The 25,634-nt window shown below is 33.0% G+C and overlaps 3 protein-coding genes and 1 long non-coding RNA gene across 4 annotated transcripts; 1 reads left to right on the top strand and 3 right to left on the bottom strand.

Moving 5' to 3' along the window:
* The first annotated feature begins 1,816 nt into the window (after window positions 1-1,816).
* Window positions 1,817-5,266, top strand: LOC146907654 (PKS-NRPS hybrid synthetase cheA-like). The gene is made up of 4 exons (XM_085724400.1): window positions 1,817-1,914; window positions 3,178-3,936; window positions 4,027-4,861; window positions 4,946-5,266. Exons 2-4 carry the CDS (start codon window positions 3,188-3,190, stop codon window positions 5,036-5,038), a joined length of 1,677 nt encoding a protein of 558 aa, XP_085580526.1. The 5' UTR covers window positions 1,817-1,914; window positions 3,178-3,187; the 3' UTR covers window positions 5,039-5,266.
* A 1,735-nt stretch (window positions 5,267-7,001) lies between these two features.
* On the bottom strand, window positions 7,002-10,078 carry LOC146907653 (Mitochondrial glycoprotein family protein). The gene is made up of 3 exons (XM_085724399.1): window positions 9,763-10,078; window positions 7,482-7,819; window positions 7,002-7,396 (listed from the first exon to the last, which is right to left on the bottom strand). The coding sequence occupies exons 1-3, from the start codon at window positions 10,027-10,029 to the stop codon at window positions 7,237-7,239; spliced, it is 765 nt and encodes a 254-aa protein (XP_085580525.1). The 5' UTR covers window positions 10,030-10,078; the 3' UTR covers window positions 7,002-7,236.
* Window positions 10,079-14,542: 4,464 nt separating this feature from the next.
* On the bottom strand, window positions 14,543-15,226 carry LOC146907652 (uncharacterized). Its single transcript, XM_085731022.1, has one exon. The coding sequence runs from the start codon at window positions 15,143-15,145 to the stop codon at window positions 14,885-14,887; it is 261 nt and encodes an 86-aa protein (XP_085587148.1). The 5' UTR covers window positions 15,146-15,226; the 3' UTR covers window positions 14,543-14,884.
* A 4,751-nt stretch (window positions 15,227-19,977) lies between these two features.
* Window positions 19,978-20,702, bottom strand: LOC146907651 (uncharacterized). The gene is made up of 2 exons (XR_015020372.1): window positions 20,422-20,702; window positions 19,978-20,306 (listed from the first exon to the last, which is right to left on the bottom strand). It is a non-coding gene; the product is annotated as an uncharacterized LOC146907651 (long non-coding RNA).
* Between the last annotated feature and the right edge of the window lie 4,932 nt (window positions 20,703-25,634).

Here is a 25,634-nt window from a genome sequence, read left to right as displayed (position 1 = left end):
AAACTAATGGAGTATATTGTTTGACCAAAGATATTTTGAAGAGAAAACTGCAGCACAGAGAAAAATTCCAGAATATAATTGTTGTACGTTACAGGCAAGAGTTAAGATAGAGAAAAAGACGGTACAATTTTATTTTATTTTCTTAGAGCATTTAAAATAGTGGTTTTGTATATGGATATCTTCGTGGATCTCATTATTACACATCATTTATTCATAATTAGAAATAAGTGCAACACAGAAAAATGCTTGAATATAATAGTCGTACATTGCAAGCAAGAGTTAAGATATAGAAAAAAGACGGTACAATTTTATTTTATTTTCTTAGAGCATTTAAAATAGTGGTTTTGTATATGGATATCTTCGTGGATCTCATTATTACACATCATTTATTCATAATTAGAAATAAGTGCAGCACAGAGAAAACTGCTAGAACATAATAGTCGTACGTTACAAGCAAGAGTTAAGATAGAGAAAAAGATGGTACAATTTTATTTTATTTTCTTAGAGCATTTAAAATAGTGGTTTTGTATATGGATATCTTCGTAGATCTCATTATTACACATCATTTATTCATAATTAGAAATAAGTGCAGCACAAGAAAAATGTTAGAATATAACAGTCGTACGTTACAAGCAAGAGTTAAGATAGATAAAAAGACGGTACAATGTTATTTTATTTTCTTAGAGCATTTAAAATAGTGGTTTCGTATATGGATATCTTCGTGGATCTCATTATTACACATCATTTATTCATAATTAGAAATGATTGATGAAATTTTGATAATCTTTCCGTTCTAAAATACATGTCGCATTTAATTGCTGCACACATGCCAGTACACAACTTTGACCATATAGTATATAATAAAAAAGTTATAAAAATTTGATATTTTGAAAATATTCATTGAAACAAATCAAACAACATCGTACATGTTAACATTTGTATTTATAAATTAGTTAAAAAATATGGTCAAAGTAAGTTATGTGAATAGTACATATTGTAAAATAGTGACATGTATTTTGAAACGGAGAGAGTAACAAAAATTACTTTTTGTTGTTTCAATATGTTGAATGTACAATTTTTAAGATAAAATTTTCATTTTAACTTTCTTAACAAGTACTCCCTCCGTCCCGGAATAACTGACCCATTTTCTAAAAAAAAGTGTCCCAAAATAACTGACTCATTTCAATTTTCAATACAACTTTCATCATTCCCAATACAATATAACACTAAATAATACTACTTTTATCATTCCCAATACAATATATTCCACTTTCCCCTTTATCTATGCACTTTTCTTAATCTGTGTGAAAAACCAAAGTAGGTCAATTATACCGGGACGGAGGTAGTATCTTTTATTCCTCTGAATTCCTAGCCTAGTATTTTTTGCCTTTATTAACCTTGGGGAACCCACTGGTCAATGATACATTTAATAAGTTTAATATTCAAACACTCTAATGTTCAAGTCGGCAAGAGTTAGGTATTGAAATGATATATATAGTGCGCCTTATAGTGATGTGAAGGGTGTCTTATGTTGCTGCAATGTCTTTCAAGCAATGATTAAAAACCATTATGATTTATTTTATTTTTTTTAAAGAATAGAAACCATTATGATCGGTGTCCCATTGATGAGAGGTCGTGGACTGTTACAAATTGAATGATTCAGGGCAAGCAATTAAGGTAGTAGAAGAGGATTAGGCCAGAACATTATTATTATTATTATTTTTATCGAAAATATATTTATAAAATTGAAAATAGAAGTGAATATTTTTATCTTTTAAATAATTTATCTATGTAATTAAAAGTTATCTAATTTACAAAAAAAGCGCGCCATAAAATTGATGTTTAGAAACGAGTTTCCGGTGAATTTTCCCTCCAGCATCATCTAACAGAATCCTGCAAGCATGGTTGGAAGAGGTTGGAAATTTCTAGACACCCACTTTTCTTAACTTACAATTTTTTTCTTTTTTAAACTTATTGCATTATTAATTTTTTTTAATCGTGATATTCAAAAACCCATTTTTTCACACATCTAGGCCCGCCTGATTAATCACGTTAAATTTAAAAATATGGTTGCAACCCACTTGGGTTGTCTGCAGTGGCGGAGCCAGAAAAAAATTTATGGAGGGGGTCGTATTTTTACGATATAAATATATATTGTGATTCTTAAGTTGTATTCAAGTGGTTCTTTTGTTTTTATGTTGCTATTGTGATTCTTAAGTTGTATTCAAGTGGTTCTTTTGTTTTTATGTTGCTCCCCTAACCATGGTTTGATACTTGCATTTTTCGTTTAAAAAAATACAAAAAATATGAGTCAAAGCTAAAATGAACAAAGAAAAAATCGAACAGTCCCTAGCGCTGGAAGGTGAGGCGCCTAACCATTTTACTATAGTATAAAGACATGATTTGAAATGCAAACATTAATGTATATAACATAACATTTAGTTAAAAATGAGTATATATAACTAATAAAAATGAATTTTTTTTAAACTTTAAGGAGGCCATGGCACCCCTTGCTCCGCCTCTGGTTGTCTGGTGGTGTTGTTTTGAGACATTGGAATGTGCTCTTTCGATTGTCGATTCTCTCTGATACCAATTTTAGTGGATTAGTTTAGCTTCTTCTAAAAAACACAGTTAGAAATGTGGTTAATTCAATTAACTAGATAGTTAATTCAATTCAAAGTAAAAATTGATGGAACAAGTTCTGCCATTGAGAAAAAGCGAAGGATCTTTTTGTGTGCGAAGCGAGTTAGAGGGAGAGAAGAGAGTGGCCTCCCGTTCAACCGCAATGCCACCGCCAACATCTTAGGTGTCTTAGTCTCATCTGTTTATGGTTAGCACATAAACTCCGCACCTGAATGGTTAATTCAACTACATGATTAACCACAATTTTACATGTAATTAACCATATGTCGCATGTGTAGGGAAGACTGGTGTCAGTGAAACATTTTTGTCGGAAATTTTAGTTTAGTTTTGTGTTAAACAATTCAAATCCAAATATTGCATCTTGTCAAAATGGAACCTGTTACTGATTTTACGAAAATGTTTGTAACATTAGTAAAAAAAAACATAAGAATATTGTTTGTGCTTCCTTATTTTGTTCTTCAAGGGATATCAATTCACAACCATGACAATTAGTTGAAAGACTCATGAATTATTTATATATTTGTCGTTTAACAGGAGCGTAAATATGGAATACCTGCTGCCAAGACACCCACTACTGACATCCAAAGAACCCAATGAAGATCCTGCAATGGAGATGCAAGATTTAATAACCCTGTTACAAAGTGAGCAGTATGCCTTTTGGCATAGAAGATTTGAAAATTCAGATATTGTGAAAGATATATTTTGGGCACATCCAGATGCAATAAGTTTGTTGAATGGATCTCATTTTGTCTTGTGCATTAGCTGCACATATAAAACCAATAGGTTTCAGTTTCCACTACTTGAAATTGTTGGTGTTACTTCAACCGAGTTGACATTTTCAGTGGCATTTGCCTTTTTGGATTCGGAGCGACTAGATAATGTCAAATGGGCGCTACAGAAGTTGAGAGAATTGTTTTTGAGAGATGATTCAATTCCTCAAGTTATTGTGACTGACAACGACCCTATTTTGATGAACGCGGTTGAATTTGTTTTTCCAAGTTCACATAATTTGCTATGTCGATATCACATGTCCATGAATCTAAGGCAAAAATGCAAGACATTGGTGTCTATGAAGGAGAAACATGTAACTGTGCTTGATGCATGGAGTGATCTTATTAATTCTCCTGATGTGGTTGAGTATGTGCAGCGCTTGCATCATTTTGAGGAAGTATGTGCCGATTATCCTATTTTTGTGGAATATGCGAAAAATATATGGTTGATTCCTCACAAGGAAAAGATTATCTCAGCATGGACTGACCAAGTGATGCATCTAGGAAATATAACAGCAAACAGGTATGCTTAAACTAACATATAAACTTGTTTTGCTTTGATGAAAATATATTGTGTTTTGAATCTGATGTAGTCCTTTATTATTTTTATTAGGGTTAGGTCTATACGTCGTTCTTGGAAGTCATGGATGCAAGATAAAAGTGGCGACATGTGTGAATGTTGGGATGCAATCAATAATATGCTTGTACTGCAACACAGTGCAATACATACTTCATTCGGGAGAAGCATTACTGTGGTGCTACACAAACATAACATTCCTGTGTACGGGAAATTGAGGGGATTTGTATCCAGGAATGCACTAAATCATATCACTGCTGAGTATGATCGAGTGGACTCTATACGTGTTGACAATTCTATTTGTGACTGTAAAGTTAGAACTACGTATGGTTTGCCTTGTGCTTGTGAACTTGCGGAATATAGCATTACGGGTGTTGTCATTCCATTGTCGGCAGTTCATATACATTGGAGGAGATTAAGTATGTGTTTGGATGGAGTGTTTAGGAGTGAACAATTCGAGAAAGAGACAAAAAAAGTGAAAGAGGAAGACATTGTGCATGAGTGGGATGCACTGTTACAGAGATTTCGAAAACTTAACGTTGTTGGTAAAATTACTTTGAAGAGCAAAGTGCATGAACTTGCATTTCTAGACACAATTTCAATGTGTCAACCTCTTCTCATTGAAGGTGAAAGCCCTTCTACTATTAGCGAAATCCCTTCTGAGGAAGATTTGGCACATGAGTGGGATGTATTGCTGAAGCGATTTCAAGAACTTGACGTTGTTGGCAAAATTACATTGAAAAGCAAAGTGCGTGAACTTGCATATCCGGATACAACTTCAATGTGTCAAACTCCGATCGCGGAAAGTGAATGCCTTTCTACAAGTGGTGAAGGCCCTTCTATCGGTCCAATGTCTGAGTCGGTGTGTGAAGTAAGTGTTTAGACCTAAGCAATGCATATGTTGTCCAATTTACTATTGTTATTATTACTTAAAATGTGTTAATCTCTTTCATAGGGGAGGTGCCATAGAGTTGCTGAGATTCTTCAGGCTGTCTTTGATAAACAATTGCTTATCGAAGGAACTGAGCTTTATAATCACTTAACTTAAGCACTATGCATGGTGAAAGATGGAAGTGTGGAAGGTGAAATTATGGAAGGAGAACATCACAGGAGAAAGAAGCCTCGCTCCACACAGTGATTAAATTGACTATGTTTTGATTTACTTAACTACTTCTTTGTTTAATACCTAACCTTGGTATTGTATTGATGACTTCTTCATTAACCTTTATGACTTGTAAGGGCAGCATTTCATTATGACACTATAATTATTTACTTACTCTATGGTATCAAATATTAATTAGCAAAAAACAACAACCAACCTGCACTCTGCACTCTTTAAGGAAATTGATTACATGCATTTGTTCCTTTTAAATTGTTGGTTTTGATAAAAACTATAGTTAAATATAAGAGTATTTTGAAAGACCTAACTTCAGAAATATTCATTTGAAACATGAGTCTAACACCATTACACTTGAAGTTTTGAACAAAAAGTTGAAGATAAGACCAGAGTTGATGACGACAAAAGGTTGGTTGCTTTCGAGTATAATTGATTTTGCTTCTAAAATTGATTATAATTGAAGCTAGAAATTGAAGCTTTTGATTCACAAATAGATTTTAACAATGGAATTTATGTTAAACTCACTTTTACATAAATATAAATTTAAATCACTTTACTTTCTACTCACTTTTAGGCTGGATTGGCGTTTAATTGAGAAATATTGTGTCCCGATGCACTTCTAACGTGAGAATTTAAAAGCTAAAAATGGTAGCTTTTGGATTGCCGCGTGTGGAAGAAAACACAGTAATACACACATACTAAATAAGTTGAGTATACAATCAATTTCAAAAATTAATTTTGAAGTCGGTTGTAACTATAACTGATCGTGTCCCAATGCACTTCTAACGTGAGAATTTAAAAGCTAAAAATGGTAGCTTTTGGATTGCCGCACGTGGAAGAAAACACAGTAATACACACATACTAAATAAGTTGAGTATATAATCAATTTCAAAAATTAATTTTGAAGTCAGTTGTAACTATAACTGATTTAATTTTTTATTTTTATGGTTATTTGGTTGCCTTCCTCGTATCAAATATATAAACCAAAATTACAGTTGAAATCATAATCATACAAACTGTTGTTTATTCTAGTATAGTCTAATCCTTCAATGATTGTCACTTGGAGAATGACTTACTCCCCTTATTAAAAAAAATATTTTAAATTAAAAAATTCAGAGAAATATCAACTAGTTCCCAAAATTATAATCCAGAAGACATGTCTACCCCAAAATGTAAAGTGAATACTTCTGAAATATCAACTAGTTTAAAGCAATTTCACACATTCTCTGTACCTTTCTACATAATCCAGCCTAGCAAAAAAAATATGGTAGTGATGAATCAAGTGCATTAGTAGATAGGATAAAGCAACACAAGGCAATGATGTATTTTCTTCATCTAGCCTTATCTTGAGTCCAAAATATAGCTCTGATCTTAAATAAGACTGCTTCATTTCAAGCGAACTTAGTGCAAAGGAATCATGAACAAAAATATTCATTATAGGACCATTGCCCTGTATTAAATATCCTATTGGAACGGGAAAGAAGGGTAATACGTTTTTCATAAAAGAAGACAGTGGGATAGTTTGTTTTGACTTAAATACTCAAATCATTGAGGATATTCGTATTAAAACTACAAGAATTTGTTATCATATAGTAATTCATGAAGAAAGCTTTCTTCCATTTGAAGGAAAAAATCTTTAAAAAAAAAAAATAACAAAAAAAAATCACCTTATTTTCATGCAAGAGGTATATGATTGTGGTTATTGGGATTTTACCTTGTACCTGAAGTGACTCGTCAGTTTCAAATACTATAATTTATTATCAAGAAATTACTACATCGCGAGTTTGGCTTACTACACGAACAATAGTTGAAAGAACAAAGCAACAACAAGGCAATGATCAATTGTATTGCCTTCGTCTAGCCAAACTATAGATAACATCTCAAAAATGAAAAGTAAACAGAAACAAATGAGACCTATCTATGGACTCTTGTATTTGATTGAAGGGTAAAATAAAATTATAAACATTAGTCTGAATAATAATCCAAGTTTTCAAAAATTATTAGCATCCTCAAGTAACCATCAGATCATATTACAGGACATAACATGCATTTAAACTAAAATCAAGGGCATCATCAACATTTCATATTTCATAATCTCAATAGTTATATAAAGCATTTCATTTTCATATTCATTTCTCAATGAAGCTCTTCAGTTTCTTCAGCCACCCCAAGTATTCCTTGTTGTCTTTGTTGAACATGTATTCCTGCAAAAAGTTGGTTGTGTTGGGTGTTATCCCTCGGATCTCGAGATACTTGAGAAAAGCCTTCTGTAAGTTTTCATCCAAATCACTGTAAAATAGAACAGAAACATTCAGAAACTGTAATAGAGACATTATCATATGATAAAATTAAATGACAATTACTAAATGCTTACGTGAACTCAGGTCCCTCATATACCAGCTGGTCTTCAGATTCATCCGGATTCTTTATGGACAAGCTATCAATCACAACCTCATCAGGGAAAGCAGTCACCCCAAACTCCATACACACTCCATTTCTTCCTTTGAAAACAGTCACAACTAAAGGAATGCTAGATTCGCTATCATTCTCATTCTTCTCGGGGTCAGCCTCATCCTCACTCTGTTGAGGTGCCACGTTAGGGATGTCAACTTGAACTGTGATAGTTTCATCTTCAAATTGTCTTTTTAGTTGAATAGTTCTTTCTCCAGGGTTGTCCTCAATCTCAAAAGGAAAATCACCAGGAAATTCAAGCTGGAAAAGTTACACAAAAGTGACAGTGACCTTAAAATGACAGTTAATATCAAAAGCAAATGTGTTGACATAAATATTCATACGAAAATCTCTGTGTTAATCCTGACCCCTGAAAAAGACCGATTGTGGGATCTACAAGGGAATCTTTTTCTAAGTGCCAATCATCAGTATATGACACTCGAAGTTAAGTTATAATAAATGACACTCAAAGTTAATAATAATTCTCATGCATTTTCTTATACCAAAGATAATCTGCAGATGATAGTATGATGTTTTCTCAGTTTTATACAATGTTTCAACTTTCAGACTAAAAAAAAGGTTTATCAATACAAGAGATATTCAAATCTACAAGGAAAATACACTTCATAGTAGCAAATCAAAGAATCTTTGGCATCACTGGCTTTGCCCAAACCACAGTGAGCCACTGTGGTTTTGCAAAGGCTCAAAATCATAGTGGCTCCGTGGTTTCGGCAAAGGCGCAAAGCCACCAGCACCATGATACCAAACATAACACTAGACTGACCTTGAAACAAACCCTCAACCTGAGCAATTTACATCTAATGGGTAAAAGGTTTACGAATCCAGTCGAGTTATAGCATGTTTTGGCAACTGGTATGTAAATTTTATTAAATCATATACGCAAATAATTGAAAAATACAAACAAAGAATCCAAGACAGAGAAAAATAAATCCAGACTTAAAAAATAGGTCATTGAAACATACGGAGTGAAATATAAACAAAAATGGAGTGGTATGTATTTCTAACAACTAAAAGATCAAGAACTTAAAAGCAAAAATGAACAACGACAGCAGTTATGAGGACTCACATGTGCAAAACTATGATACCGGTAGAAATATTATTGACACTGATTAAGCTAAGCTTATAAACCAAATGAGTAGCAAAAGAAGACAACAAACCCAGACTACAAAAGACAAATCTTGCGCTGTTACTAGTTCAGGACAAATTAAGAAAAACAATTACCCACATACACACAACACAATTGAGTTCTTCAACTGTTCCACTTTATTTACATCAACTAAATGCAAACTTTGAGCTACATTCAAAGTGGACATCATTCATCCAATATCATTTTTTCGGTGGAAATCATAAACAAGCAGTGTTGTCGAATATCAGCTATACAATGTAGCAGAATTTGAACTTTTGGTGGAAATCATAAACAAGCAGTGTTGTCAAATGTCGGCTATACCAGTGATATAACACTACAGTGTAACAGAACTTGAACGAATCACTATTGCTATGTGAAACATATTTAGTGTTGTCAAATAGTGGCGTTGTAGCACTGTAGGTCTGAAATTTGAACAAACTACTATAAACCCCGATCCATTGACAACACGAGTAACCTATGAAGTACTGACACTAACACAATGAAACCAGTAATATTTTGAGAAAATGACATGATTCAATGTGATTAAATGTGTTACCTATGAAGTACTGACACATTGACACCAATAATAATGTTCAGAACATGACATGATTCAATGTGATCACATGTGTCAGTGTAGTGTCGGTGTCAATGACACATGTCAGATACCGGACACACCATAGGATTTGATCTGAAGTGTGGGTGCTAGTGCTACAGAGTCGGTAACAACCATTATAGAATTTTTACATCTTACAAGGAAATGGAACAAAGGGAAATTCACCACAAACATTCACCACAACACTAACAACCCTATAAAAACCCTTATCATTCTATTAAGATCCACTAATTAAAACAAAACTTCACAAAAGGGGAAAAACACAATTTATTTAAGCATACATAACTTTTATCAAATAAACTCACTAACCCAACAAAAAAAAAATGAAACTTTCATTAAAGAACGCAAATCTGAAGAAAAATAAACAATCTTCAAAGAAAATTACAATCACAAAACACAAAAAAAAAAAAAAACTTAAAAACAAAGGGTAATAAAAAAAATTACGTTTGTTAAAAGGCCTTCATTATTATCCTCAAGAGCACAGTCGATTTCACTGTCAAGGACTCGAAGGAGAGTATCATCAGCGGGGGTTTTCGCTAAAACGCCGTAGGCGAAGCTACGAGAGGGAATAAAATGAGTGTTTTCGTTGTGGCGAAGGAGGTTAACGGCGATTGCGCTGTGGAAGGTTCTGGAGGAAGTTGCCGCTGCACGGCGAGAGAGGAGAGGGAGTGCGGCAGCGGTGGCGCGACGGAGAGCGGTGTACATAGCCATTGCGGAGGTGAGTGGAGAAAGGGGATTGAGGGTTTAGTGTTAGGGTTTTGGGTAATGGGGAAGCTGGATCTCTGTATTTATACTGCTAAACTAGATAGATATTAAACTCGTGAAAATATATGTGAAAAACATTTTCTTTTTTACTCATTTTGTTAAATAACTTGTTGTTAAATTAGAGGCCAAATATACCTCTTTTGATATTTTAAGGTTGATAAAAAATATTGAATTAATCTTTAGGTTTTTTAAGTTTCAAAGGATTTATTTAAAACTTACAAACTTAATTTTTTTTTTTTAAATATATGCATTAAATTAATAACTTAAAAAGACCTATTTGAAACTTAAAAAAACTTAAAACGATTTGTTTAAAATTTAAAAGACTAACTCGGCATTTTTGTCAAACTTAAAATACCAAAAGTGGTATTTAGCCTAAATTATATACTAAATTTAGGGATGACAATTGGACCCAGGTTCGATGGGCACCCGCAAAAAATACCCACAATGGATAGGGTAAAACCCCGCTTTACGGGTATGGGCTTGGGTCCGGGTAATTACCCGCAAATTTATATGGGTATGGGTGCGGATAAGAGTATTAAACTATCCAGCCCTGCAACCCGCATATATATTTTTAGGGGCTGGATAGTATAATACTCTTAGGTACGGGTATGTGCACTTAGGTACCCATAGGGTATGGGGAATGACACTAAAGCTGTTACCCACGAAGGTACGGGCTCGGGTACGGGCATGTTTTACAAGCGCGGGTATAGGGAAGGGTACTATAGTACCCTACCCATTTGGTACCCATTGACATCCCTAACTAAATTACACCAGAGGTCCTTTAAGTTTGAGAATTGTAACAAATAGATCATTTGTTACAATTAAGTGTGTTGATTGTGGCAAAGAAGATATGGAAATTATAAACATGAAAATGAAAGTGTTGAAGACCAAAAGTGAAGAAAAATCAACAAAGCTTTTGCTCATTCTCACCCCGATTTTTCCTAAATAACCCTAGCCTGAGTTAACTCACGCTCAGTACTCAGCGTGAGTTAACATGCGCTAGTTTTAAATAGGCTAATAGAAAAACATTCCTTGATAGAGATGATATTTTTTAAGCCCCTAAACGTGCATTTGTCACAATATCCATCATCAACTATCACTACTTCATTTACCACATTCATTCATTCACAATACCATATGTTCATTTTTTAATTCCCAAACTCTTTTTTTTTGAGAGATTTTTTAATTCCCAATCATTCACTGCAATTTTTAAAAAACATTCATTTGTCTAATGGTAAGCATGTCTTAGAAAGATCAATCCATTCATTTCCAAAATAAATCCGAACTAAAAATACACAAGTACGCAAAATCAATTTCAAAATAATAGAATGCGACAAATTTATTTAGTTTTAGTTTTATCATTCTTCAAATCGGGCAATAAACGAAGTGTTACATCACATTAAATTCTTCCTATTGCCCTGCTAAGTGCTAACTGACAAGTTTCAATTGACAGAGGAGCATGATCAAGATCAAAACAACATCCTAGAAATGCATTCCCTTATGTCTCACTCTTCTTATATGAAGGAATTCAATGTGAGAACATGTGTAGTTGATTTGGTAGAATACAAAATGTGTTCTCTTATTTCTTTTGAGTTTTCAAAGAGACTTGCAAACCTTTGATCTAAGTATAAGACACTTCAATACGAACATCTTCGGCAAACTAACAAGAACTAAATTAAAATTCAACAAAATAATGACACAACATAATAATACAACCTAAACATTTTCATTTGTCCGAATAAAACTCTTGAGAATATCTTTAGAAGATCTCAGTAACAAAACATCCAACTCGATCGTTTAGAACATGTTGTGCTGACCAAATATAGAGAACATGTTCCTCACATCGTCGTCGTTCTTGAGCATCATTTGCCTAAACTGCAATCTCCCGGCTGAGTCGATCGATGGACGTTGATACCAAACACCGTCCACCTTCCTTGTGTCTCTGTGGTTGAGTCGTTGGTTGATTTGATCCAGTTGATCATTCAGATATAATAACATGACATCAACCTGAACCCTGAACAAATTGGGATTTCCACCGTTGAAGCAGACCGCAACTAACATTGTGTTCGGATCTATTAGATAAATGCCCATTGGTTCAAATTTACACCATAAGAAATTAAAAACAATCAACGAAAAACTCGTTCAAACATTTCATCAAACACTTTGAGTGCAAAATCTAAAACATAAACATGGAAACATATAAACATTTAATCAAATGAAATCTAGTCTAACAAGAATTCATAGGATTTACATGTAAACATTTAATCATTTCCTACCAAAAAAATCAAAATTTACATAAACCCTAAAACTAAAATATTTCTAATTAAAGAGGAAAAATGTAACATATAAACAAAAAATGTTAATTGATTATGAAAACTTACTTGTTATTGTAGTGATGGCTGATTTGAATTTGACGAAATTTGATGTTGGATGATTTGAGAGAGTTTTAGAGACTGAATGTTGTGAAATGGAAAAAATGAGATGTTGTCTGCTATATAATAATGTAACGTGAGTTAATTCACGCTAATACTAACACAAGTTAACTCACACTGACATTATTTTTGAAAAATCGGTGTGGAAATGCGCAAAACCAATGAGAGAAAATCAATTTTCATTTGGGTATGTAGTGAGTAGTTGGTGGTATATTGGGCCTCTCAATAAGCCGATATTTTGGGTTTCATTTTTTTAATGTTGTTGGATATAGGCAATTTTAGAGACGAGACAATGTTTATTGTCAACTAATTTAAGTTTTAATTTTTTGCTAATATTCAACTAATTTAATTAAAAAAATTAGTTGTGAAATTATGCTAATTTATCTGTCATGATTTTTTTTTTTATTTTTTTTTTAATAACATAGTCATTTGGCTCAAGTATAGGATAATATCTATATAGTTATATATTTTTATAGAGATCGAGTTGTACAGTCGAGTCATCCGATTCAATCATATTCAGGCATGCAGTTTAACCAGTGGCTCAATAGTTTGATCATTGATCCAATGACTCGGTACTTCTACCGAGCCGAGGACCGAACTGATTTTTAAAACTATGGTTGTAAGTATATTTTATGACATACATTTTTATATATGTATAGTAGTTATTGCGATTTTTTTTACTTATTGGTTAAATTTATTATTAGCTTTTAAAATCATATTTTTTTATATGTGATCACCTCATAAAAACATTGTTGCTTTGCCGCTGTTATTAGGATTCAAACATTTTTTTCTCTCGTCAGAATTTGAACTGGACCTCTAATTTACCTTCTCTTTTAATTTTTTAGTTCTATCAAGTAAGCTATTCAAAAAAAAAAACGAGTATAATTGACTACGACACCTAACATATTTCCACCACGTGAAAGACTAAAAAAGAAAAGAACATTTTATGAATTTGTATGTTGGATTAGGTTTAAACAAAAATATATTGTTGTGCATTGTTAGGTGAAGTGTACATCTCCCTTTGGGAAGCCAGCCACCGCCCACCATATGTAATACGACTAGTTAGCACTATTTTAATGAATAGAACGAAGGCTATATAGTTTAATGATTTTTTTTTTTTAAAGGATAGCTTAGTGATTTTATTAACTTGATATATGATCTATATATCTTTCCATAAAGAACATAAAATCAAGTAGTAGTCGTGAAATATAACTCAATTGGTAGCAATCAACTACATTATTTACAGAGGTTGAATTTAAACGCCGAATTCTTCACATCTCAATATTTAAAATGCATGAATCTTTTTTTTTTTTTGTAGTGGTCGGGGTTTGAACCCCGAATCTTGCATATAATATGCATTGTTCCTACCAACTGAGCTAAGCACACGAGGACAAAATGGATGAATCTAACCAAGAACATACTTGACCCAAAAAAAACATAAAATCAAAAGGTTTGTTTATTGCAACCTCCGACAACAATTCTCAGCATTAAATTTTGAGTATCTACAATATTGAATATGATATGTATACTGGTGTATACTCTAATAAGCAATTTAAAAAATTATATGTTTTCAATTTTAATCCATTCAAAGTTTGAACTTTGAAATAACCATTTTAGCTCCTTGCAAAATGAGTAGATTTTAACTTTTAGTTAAAGTAAAAGAAAATCATTCAATAACTAAAATCACTTATTTTAAACTGTAAGATTCATTTTAGGACAGGTGAATATAATTCAATTAGGAAAAGTTTTCACATACTAATTTGACACTTATTAACTATCACTTTCTGTCCAAAAAAAAAAATTACCACTTAAAATGGCCGCATGATCAAGAAGTGGATAATACATGAAGGTAGAAGCCAAAAAAATGAAGGTAGAAGCCAAAAATTGTTTCATGGTTTTGGATCAATAAGTATATATAATACTTGAGTTCAAATTTTAACAGAAATAATCATATATCAAATTTTACTTAGTTTTCGACCGAACAACAGTTAATAATAATAAAAAATGATCGTAACATAAGATAAAAATTAACAATTGTAGACTATATGATTTATTCTACAACAAACCCATACTTTTTACGACCCATTAGGCCAAAGAAGTGTACTTACAAACATTTTGCTCATCAATTTGCCTAAAAACTCAAACTTCAAGTGACCCTTTTGGCCATAAAGAACAACATATTCAACAATTTCTTAACACATAATTACAATTATTAATTTACAAACTAACCAAGCGCATGATGAACTTTTTCATTTTCCACACGCTCACAACTTCAAAGACCAAATATAAAATCAAAAGCTTCCCATTATTTGAAAGCACAAAACAAAGAAACTTGAAATATATAGCAATGATCCATTTCGAGTTTTTCTTCATGCAGCGATTCGACGATGTGTGAGACAATTATGTGGAGATTGAACACCAGATGAAACAATGATTTGTGCACCTGAAGTAGAAGAAGAAACATGGTTGGAAGATGAAGTGGTTTGCATTTGAAACCGACCGGAATCACCGGTTGGAAGTCTCATGTATGAATATGAAGGTGATTCACAAATCCATGATCCTATAGCACCTTCTTTACCACCTTTGTATTGCATTATTGTCTTGTAAACTAAAGGTATAAGACCCTCCATTTTTGTTTGTGTGTGAGAGAGAGAAAATAGAGAAAAGGGTGAAAGGTTTTTGGGTTATAATAGTTGGTATGAGTTGAATGTGAGAGGAGAATGAGTAATTTAATGGGTTTATAAACAAGTTGGTGGTGGGGTTTAAGAGATGATGATGTTTTGGATTAGAGTCCATATCTTCACGCTAAGCCAGGGAATTTTCAACGCAAACTCACACGGTCACCATGATAGATACGTACTAACCAATATTTATCTTAATTAAATTTTCTATAGTTCTTTTTTGGTATATAAATCTTCTATAGTTTTAAATTAAGGTTCGTAATAGAAATTGTGATTGCAATATAATTTTTTTAGAGGTCTTTCTAATGACATCATAATAGTAACTACGGTCGTATCTATCCACATTTTACTCCAATATTTTTTTCTTCATGAAGCTAACTGTTATATCTCAAGCCAATACCATCAAAACAACTCAAGTGGGTTCATTTTACTTCAATATTAAGTTTTGTAACATATTGTAGGAACCCTAATTTAAAATTATCATGTGTTTCGATCTCAAATCTCAATACCGTTTTTTTTTTAGGTATAAAAGTTTGGATGTTGTGTGAGCTTTTGCGGTCATATTTTTTTATAAAATGTGTCACGTTGGGTTGAGGATGTTTTTTTTTTTTTTTTTGTGGTAGCCGGGTTTAAACCATAGACCTTGCATATGTCATGCATCGTTCCTACCAACTGAGCTAAATTCCGTTTTAACTTTTAATATAGCGGAACACCTTATTTGGATTGGATTGGCTGCGTTTACTTTTTTATATATATATATTATTATCTTAAACAATTCAGTGACTCAGATTTCTTCATAGTTTGGTTTCCTATTTTATTTTAATAATATTACCTGGACTCTATTCGTTGGTTTAGATGTTGTTTTTTAAGTAAGGTGCTGAATAAATTAGTATTTGGATTGCTCATTCTATGTTGGCCACTTGTAGCTGATTATGATGTTTGACATAAGATCTTTTATTAAATTATATATCATGTTTTCCATAAGAAAAATGATAGAAGCATATTCCCTTGGAGCACATCATTTCACATTGAACGTATGAGAGGCAAAATCATTGTATTGCTGTATAATAATATAATAAAGTTAAGAGAAAATGATACACGCATTGTTAGGGTAAACTAATTTTACACAGACGTCCAATAAAAAATTAGTATTTGACGGTTATTTTTTAAAACACAGTATAATATAGGCTTATAAGGAAATACGATGGATTCTTATTGCACAGTGGTGTAAAACAATTTTACACGATCAGTAAATCTTCGTTAAACTTAAATAAATTTATGGAAATGCATCTTCACTAAACTTCTAAAATATAGGAGACTTAAGTTTACATTAAATATTGTCAATTTTAAAGTAATGACTTATAGTCTTGATCCTTAGTTTAGCACATCGTCTCGTTCGACGACGACGGCTAAGGCTCACGAAGGAGTTTGCAAAGAATCTTAGCCAATGAAGTAGATAAAAATTAAAGAGAGCCATGAGGTAGATAAAAGTTAAAGTCATAACTTTTACGAAATGGAGATAATCTTTACATTAAAAGCATACGTATATATGGTTTTAAATTTGTGATTTGATATCATGGTTTTGTATATATTTAACATTTTTCTTACATATGTATTTATGGTTGATTTTTTGTTTAATTTGACAAGTGAGATGCTTATGCGACAACTGAGTTAATGTTATTGAAGTTAATTATTATTGCACATTGATTTAACAAGTGAGATGCTTATGCGTGGTGTGAATGTCTAAACGGTGTGGCAAAATGGGTGGTGACCAACAGGAGGGTTAGCGAGGTTATTTGTGTTTGCGTGGTGTGAAGGAGATAGTTGCTTGCGTGATGATTGGGGTTTTTTGGAAGTGTGGTTTTTGTGTGGTGGTATGGATGGGGTAGGCTTGGATTTTGTTTATGTTGTTGTGCGGAGGGTTGTCTTCGATTTAGGTGTTCCTTTAATTGCTTTCGAAGATAGTCCTTTGTTAATGTTTCCTGTGGGTTTTTCAAATTTTGTCTTATATGCACGGGGTTTACAATTGGGTGCTCCCCATCTTTCATTTGTATGGTGCTATTTTACGACTCCTGTCCTGACACCTCTAATGCTGGTCAGGACTCATTGTGATTTTAATAAATTCCATTTTAACTTCTTAAAAAAAAAGTGAGATGCTTATGAGACAACTGAGTTAATGTTATTGAAATGAATTATTAAGTTATAATATTAATACATTCTAGACCATGTTTCAGGGTGAAAAATGAGAGATTCAAAGTGGTGAATGGAACAAAATAGATGTACCGAACCTAAAAATAAAAATACTATTATCTTGGCATGTTTTTTTTTTTAGTGGTCGGGGTTCGAACTCCGAACCTTGTGGCCACTATTATCTTGGCATGTTTTTTTTTTTTGTAGTGGCCGGGGTTCGAACTCCGAACCTTGTGGCCACTATTATCTTGGCATGTTTTTTTTTGTGGTGGCCGGGGTTCAAACCCCGGCCCTTGCATATATTATACATTGTCCATACCAACTGAACTAAGTTCACGAGGAATATTATCTTGGCATGTACATATAGGTTATTCTGTTTCAAATATTTTTACCATTCAATGAAATTACTGTCTCAAGTTTTTTATGTCTCTCTATTCACCTTTATTTCTACTTTTATCTCTTTTTTCAACACCTCTTCCATCATTTACAAAACCAACGATTACATTCAGTGGGTTAAAGTGAGCACAATGGTTTTCGACCTCTTATTTAATTAGTGTTTTATATGATCTTAGAGGAAGTCTTTTCCATGACCCTATCCTTGTGATTGAATTTTTGTGTATTTTGATAAAAAGAATTTAAAATAATTACGTACTTTTACAAGCTCATAAGTCTATATCTGAGGATTTATATATACTCATTTTCATACGAGTGTATATGAAAATAGACCTTTCGAGCTGTTATCCATAAATAAATAAACAGTGTTCGAAATAAAAAGTCTACTTGTTGTAGATGAATTCAAAACCAAATTGCTAACAAATGGCAGGAAGTTTCTTCAAGTAAACGATATAATTTCATAGAGATTTTTAAATTTCGTTTAGTCATAGATTTAGAAAATAAGAAGAAATCTAAAGAATATGACATTCAAGGATTTACTTGTTTTTCAACTCTAATATTTTGCTTACATATATAGACTTTTTTTAAGGGTATACCGTATACATACATATATATTTTGTTGTTTTCTATTTTATTTTGTTTTAGATAAGGATGAGAATAAGATAGGTCGAGTTAAACTTTGCAAGACCTAAGCCCGATCTGTCAAAATTTTTAAGGTTTGAGTCAACCATATATTTATTTTTTAGGCATGAGTTTGACCTTTTAAAAGTTTAATGTAACATGCTAGTTTGTTTAAATGTTTATTTTATATTAACATATTTAAATAAGCAATATGATATAAGTTTAAATAGACTAACAAACTTATAAATCAATGAGATTAAACATTCTTTTGATATTTAACGTAATTTTTTAGAGAATTGGACTATATATTATATCATATTTCAATTTTAGTTTATAATAATACATTTAAATATACGAAAAGGTAATGTATATATTATATCATATTTCAATTCTAGTTTATAATAATACATTTAAATATACGAAAAGGTAATATATATATTATATCATATTTCAATTCTAGTTTATAATAATACATTTAAATATACGAAAAGTTAATGTATACTAACATGCTTAAATTACAGAAAATGTTAACAAATTTATAATTTAATCCAAAATATAAAATACAATAATATTAGTAATAAATAATATTATTCAATTCATATTTATTTAACTAGGCCGATTTGATAGATCTAAGAAGTTTTTTTATGGAACGTGACGTGACCTTTTTGCTAAATAGGCTTCTAAAAAAGCATAAGTCTTCTCTATTTAAGAAAAAAATCTGGCTTGACATGGCCTATTGTAGGTCTCTATAAGTCGGTCTGGCTTATTCTCATCCCTACTTTCAGGGGATGGTAATCTTACTCTAGACATTTTCTCATACTAAATGTAGATATCTCCTTCAATTGGAGTTCAATCTTTGGTACAAATCTTCAATGGCTAAGCGGATTTGTCTGTTAACATCACCAAAAACCGACTTGTTCCATAACCTGAAGGCTTTCTCAATGCGTTGAAGCTATAAGCATCCGAGGTCCCGAAAAAAAGAGCCTGAAGAGAGGTAAGATCGGTCCACATAGTGCGGCAAGTCAAATACAAGTTACTAGCATAAACGACAATAATGAAAACAAATTGTTGGTTCCACAAATCATTTCCAAAGAAACACATTGTGCAGAAACAAAAATTACTGAGGTTAATATTATTCCCCCATAGGCCCCAAAGATTAGGCTGCAAAGAGTCGCGAACATTGACCCAAAATTTCGTAACATTAATACTGTTCCAAAACCAAGAAGGAACCAAGTTAAAAAGAATCATCGGTTTCGTTGTAAAAAGCAAGTGAGGCTTGTGAGTAGGGTTGGGAATAGGTCAGGCCAGGCCAGGCCAGACTTTGCAAGGCCTGAGCCTGGCCTACGTTAAATATTGTAGGCCTGAGCCTGACCCATTAACTGTGATAGACCTTTTTTCTGAGCCTGGCCTGGCCTATGAGCCTCTTTAAAAGCCTGATTGAGATAAACCTTTAAGCCTATTTAAAAGTCTTATCTCTTAAAAAAAAGTTTTATCTCCCTTATTTTTTACAAAAACTTGTAGTATTAACCGGAAGAACAAAATTAACATAAGTATGCATCGTTATACATAAATACATATACACTAAAATAGATATAATTCATTTGATAAAGATTATACTAATTTTACAATATGCCCAGTATACACAAAAATTTGAAAATAAAGAGAAATTGCCAAGAACTTCTCAACAACAATTTGAGAAGTACACAAGTAACTAGTAAAGATGTACTCTTATCAACGTTTCTAAAAAAATCCAAATCTGATTTATTTTTTACACCACCACTCCATAGATCTCTTAATAGTGACATCATTATATTAGGCAATTTGATTTTCACAGAGGCTTCAATGGATTGAACATGTGAAGTGAACAAAAACTATACTTGCTGCCATGTTGGAGTCACTCACAGATCTGAAAAAGAAAATATCAATTAGATCCAAGAGATAAATAGATTTGAGAAAGTAAAGCTCAATCATAAATTAGAATCATAATAAAAAATATAAGATGAATAGATTTGAGACGTTACTATGAAGAGTTTCTATGTTGTGCTGTTAATCACCACCATGCACTACGAAAGGAGGAGAAGAAATAGTTGATAGAGGTGACTCAGAGTGAAAGAGTGCGGCGAAAGAACTCAACTCTAGGGTTTTCTAACTCTTATTGCTATGAGAAATGATATTTTGACAATCACTTTTTGACAACTTTTGGACAACTTTCTATTTCATACTCACATGATGATGTTATCCTCTCTCTTCCTTTTTCTCTCTCCATTGTTTTTGACCAATAAGAAGTGAGAAAAACAAGGTTGTCAACAAAGTTGTCATCAAATGGATGTCAAAATATCATTACTCTATTGCTATTTATTAGATTGGATCAGCTATTTTTTTGGGTCAAAAACAAACTGGATCAGGTCTATAAATGAGATGGAAAGCCCAAATTTCGTATCCTTTGATTTGAGAATGTTGCTCTCCACCCTGCACATTTTGCTCGCACCCTGCAAGCCTACCAAAAATGTCCTTGCGCAAGTTAAGTCACGTAGCGTTACTTAACTAACGCACGTTGTTTTTATGCGTGACTTAAGTCACACACTACGCGAGTTAAGTCGCGCAAATAAGACTGATTTTTTACTTTTTTTTTAATGCCCTCTTGAGGTCAAAACTTATTTGATACCCTCTTCGGTATATGCCAAATAACTCATGGGGGAAATAGTGATCAGTCCTGGGGAACACGACATCAAGATGCCCTTTTCCCGACCGGACCGACCACTACTTCCCCCATAAGCCACTGGTATATACCTAAAGCGGTATAACCACCCTAGAAACTAATAAGAAACAAAGAACAAGAACAAGAAGAAGAGAAAGAGGGGGGGGGGGGGGGGGGGGGGGGGAGAGTGGGATGAGAAAATGTGAGGAAAAGAGAAAGTATGTGAGGGTTTTTATAGGGGGTATTAGGTATATAGCAATTAATGAGTCAAAAAACGTGGTCAAAACAAGTGGAAAACGTGTAAAAAACAGTCAAGACCATTGACTACCGTCCAAGAAACGTTTGTGCTTCAGTTTTTAGAACCGGCCAACTTACGCAAGTTAACTTGCGCAGAGCTTATAACGTGCGTGACTTAAGTCACGCACAGCTTATAAGGTGTGTTAGTTAAGTCACGCAGCGTGACTTAATTAACGCAATATAATTTTTATAATAAAGTAAAAAAAATAAATTAGAAGAATAAAGTCAATAAAATAAATTTGAATAAAATTCGAATAAATATTGCGAGAGCGTGAATTCGAATAAATATTGCGAGAGCGTGAATTCAAATAAATATTGCGACAGCGTGAATTCAAATAAATATTGCGATAGCGTGAATTCAAATAAATATTGCGTATCGAATAAGTAAATTATAACAAGTACACAACATTAATTCAAATAAAAATGGCGTATTGAATAAATAAATTCGATAAGTACACAACATTAATTCTTAGACAATTTTATTTAGATATAATTTCATCTACGTTACATTACATTACATTGTGGTATCATTACATTACATTACATTACATTACGTAAAAGACATGTACGTCAACTATCATTACATTACATTCGGAAATGTACCTTCCAACTACAACAATTATCTTACCACTGAATGGGGTCAATTCAAACTAGCTAAAAAGCAGGACTCCGGCATTCGTCCAGAAGTATTATTGTTCCATTCCAAATGTTAAATTCTCGTTGGTCTTGGTTTTAAATGATAGTATCTAAGTGCCAACGGAATGAGGTCCAGACCTTGACACTTCGATACCATCATTTAAACGAAGCCAACAAGAAATTAACATTTAGAATGGAACAAAAACACTCCCGGGCGAATGCCGGTGTCCTGCCATTTAACTAGTTTGAATTACCCCATCCAGAGGAAGACAATTGTTGTAGTTGGAATGTGCATTCCAACTACAACAATTGTTTTACCTCTGAAATGGGGTAAATTCAAACTTGCCAAACAACAGGACTCAAGCATTTCGCTCAACGTTCATGCTTTCCTTTGAAAAGAATAAATTTTTGTTAGGCTTGATTTAGATGAATGTATTCCAGTGCCACCGAAATGAGGTCCATTCCTTGACACTTAATACCTTCATCTAAACCAGCCAAACAAAAATTTAATCTTTTCAAAGGAAAAACATGAACGCTGAGCGAAATGCTTGAGTCCTCGTCGTTTGGCAAGTTTGAATTACCCCATTTCAGAGGTGAGACAAATGTTGTAGTTTGAATGCACCTTACCCTAACTAATGACGATCTTCTGGCGGAATAAAGCTGTTGATGATATCTTCAGTTGATCTCAGCAACGTCACCCGCATATCGATCCACTGGAACTTGGTGTGCTCCCAAAACATACTCGTCACGTTTTCGTCGTTCTTTAACTCCACCCAAGTGAATGATACGCTCCCCTCGTCGAGCTTTGGACGTTTATATCGAACATTTTGCACCCTCCTTGTGTCTCTTGGGTTGACTCCTTGGTTGAATTCATTCAGTTGATCCTTGAGATCTCTTAGCGTTACATCAAGGCACCGAACCTTCAACCTCTGAGGTTCTCCGCCGTTGAATGTTGCATGAACGTCGATCCACCCGGCCATTGTTTCAAATCTACACACATAGAAATTAAAAATAATCAATGAAAAACTCATTCAAACATTTAATCAAACACTTGGTGTGCATATTATACATAAACCATAAAAATGATAACTACAACATGAACATGCAAACATCTAAATAATTAAGCAATATTACTCATTTGCATGTAACATTGTAGCATATCTTGCAAAAATAATCAAAATTTAAACAAACCCTAATTCTAAAAAAAATTCTCTAAATAAATCTCAAAACTACAACATAAACATGCAAACATCTAAACATTTTAAGCAACACAAGTCATTTACATCCTAACATTGTATGATTTCCTTCCAAAAACACCAAAATTTAAACAAACTCTAAATCTAAAAAGTTTCTAATTTAAGAGAAAAAATCTAACATGCAAACATAAAAGGTTAATGGTGTTTGATCATGAGAACTTACTTGTTATTGGAGTGTTGTTTGATTTGAACTTGAAGGAATTTTGGAGTTGGGTGATTTGAGAGAGATTTTTGAGATTTTTTAAGATTTTAGATGAGAAATGAGGTGCTCTGCCTTGTTTAAGAAAGCACGCAGCGTGAGTTAACTAACGCTGCGCATGTTAACTCACGTAGCGTTAGTTAACTTGCGCAGAAATTAACACTTGCGCAAGTTAACTTGCGCAAGGGTATTTTTGATAGGCTTGCAGGGTGCGAGCAAAACGTGCTGGGTGGAGAGAAAAATTCTTGGTTTGACAAATTATGTAGGCCGGCCTTTCAGGCCTAGTAGGCTATTTTGTTTGCCTAGGCCTGACCTATTAAATTATATAGGCTTTAAAAAAAGCATAGAACTAGCATTTTATCTAAACAGGCCAGACCAGACCAGACTTTAAGTAGGCCAGGCCATAGGCCCCTGTAGACCGGCTGGCCTATTCCCAACCCTACTTGTGAGTGGTGCAAAAGTTATGTAAAGCAATTTCAGAATCAGAATTACCGATTCCCCTAATATTCCAATACAAATATTCATTGAGGAATATGAGAAGGTAAACCCGGGGAACAGGATTGTTAGACAACTCGCGTGAGTTTATGTTTCTTTTTCTAACTCTTCGAGACATATGGAGTGAATGGAATCTCGTCTTCCACCTCTTCATTGTTCAGCAATTTCTAAGCTAACTCAAGTTCTTTTTGCAAAACTGAACAACTACGGGGGATAATTGGATAGAACACCAGGCGGCCTAGAAGTATGGATTTCAGCAGCCTGCACAACAGCCGCAACAGAAGGTTCCACTATCTCCTTCGAAGGAAGAACATATGTAAGAGCAAGAGCAACATAATTATTGTTTGCAGCAGCCTCGTCTGAAGTATCATTAGCATTCCCACCTATAGAAAATTGGATGTTGATTTTATCCACAAAATTTCCTAGAAGATAATATTAAATTTCGTTGGAGAAAAATCGTTAATAATTTTTTTTTTACGGCACTCAATAATGATCCTAATGTACTTTCCCTTGAAAAAATGATCTTAATGTACACCCTCTAGTCATTATTATAAGCAAAAATTTACATTTTAACTTCATTCAATTAATGATGTACTTGATCTTTATTATAGACCACATACATAATTTAATAAATGAATCTAAAATATCATTTTTACTTATAATAGTGACCGGAGGGTGTATTTTATAACTGACGGTTTTCCTCAATTAATTTTCATTAATTAATACTCCCTCCGGTTCTATTTACAAGAGAAATTTTGGTCAACAAAAGTTAATATTTGGTTAAAAAATTGGACCAGATACATCCATTTTTGTTGACCCAAATGTCTCTTATAAATATGACCGGAGGGAGTAGTTTTCATTATAAGCTCTGATCCTGGGCAGCAAAAAGGTTTTGTTATTACTTTTCCCATTCTATTACCTTCTCATGCGCCTTATTATTAAAGAACCCAAAATTCCCAAATTGATTTTCAATTGATTATTTTTCTTACCAAAGAAAGTGAAACAACATAATTGAATATTCATAGCAGTTAGCTTTCGATATCTATCATGGTTTCTCTCTTGATAAAAGCACAGTTTCATTTGAAATCGATCATTCGTAAAACTTCCATCATTTTACTTTGGTGATTCAATAGACTGTGAGTATTGTTGCTCACCATTTCCATTCCCACCCTCTTGCAACATGTAAAGCAACTAAAACAAAGAAGTCTTGCCGATTCGATTTCCAATTCAAATTTCAAAACATTGCCTTGAATGTATCCCAAATTGATTTTCAATAGGCCAATTGAAAATTAATTTGGGGATTTTTTTGTGTTACGGTTCTTGAATAATATTTATATTTTATTTTCAGTTTTTTTAATTTTAATTAATTTCTTCTATGATTGTATTTTAATTAAAATTGCGTGGAAATTATGTGTCAAATGATAGACCATGTAGATCCGCGTCATTAATGAACACGCCAAATCATCTAAAGAGGAGGGGAAACCATAATTTTTGAGTAAATAGTCAATTACCCCCTGAAATTGTAAGTTTCGTCAATTACCTCTCTGAAATTAACAAAACTTCAATTACCCCCCTGAAATTGCACAACGTTAATCAATTTACCATCTCCGTTAAATTTTTCTGTTAGTCAACATGACGTTTTGCAAACATCCC

Source organism: Medicago sativa, chromosome 7 (genome assembly GCF_051527215.1).
Source record: "Medicago sativa cultivar Bolivia chromosome 7, Bolivia_mono, whole genome shotgun sequence".
NCBI lineage: Eukaryota > Viridiplantae > Streptophyta > Magnoliopsida > Fabales > Fabaceae > Medicago > Medicago sativa.
Note: the sequence above shows the minus strand (reverse complement) of the source record. Positions and strands in the feature narration are given on the sequence as shown.

Bases quoted from the DNA above. Each gene is read 5' to 3' on its own strand.
- LOC146907652 (XM_085731022.1), bottom strand. From the start codon at position 15,145: ATGGAGGGTCTTATACCTTTAGTTTACAAGACAATAATGCAATACAAA.
- LOC146907653 (XM_085724399.1), bottom strand. From the start codon at position 10,029: ATGGCTATGTACACCGCTCTCCGTCGCGCCACCGCTGCCGCACTCCCT. The intron at 7,820-9,762 runs GTAATTTTTTTT...TAACTTTTCCAG, and splicing joins ATGAAGGCCTTTTAACAAAC to CTTGAATTTCCTGGTGATTT. The intron at 7,397-7,481 runs GTAAGCATTTAG...TCTATTTTACAG, and splicing joins TATGAGGGACCTGAGTTCAC to TGATTTGGATGAAAACTTAC.
- LOC146907654 (XM_085724400.1), top strand. From the start codon at position 3,188: ATGGAATACCTGCTGCCAAGACACCCACTACTGACATCCAAAGAACCC. The intron at 3,937-4,026 runs GTATGCTTAAAC...TATTTTTATTAG, and splicing joins GGAAATATAACAGCAAACAG to GGTTAGGTCTATACGTCGTT. The intron at 4,862-4,945 runs GTAAGTGTTTAG...TCTCTTTCATAG, and splicing joins TGTCTGAGTCGGTGTGTGAA to GGGAGGTGCCATAGAGTTGC.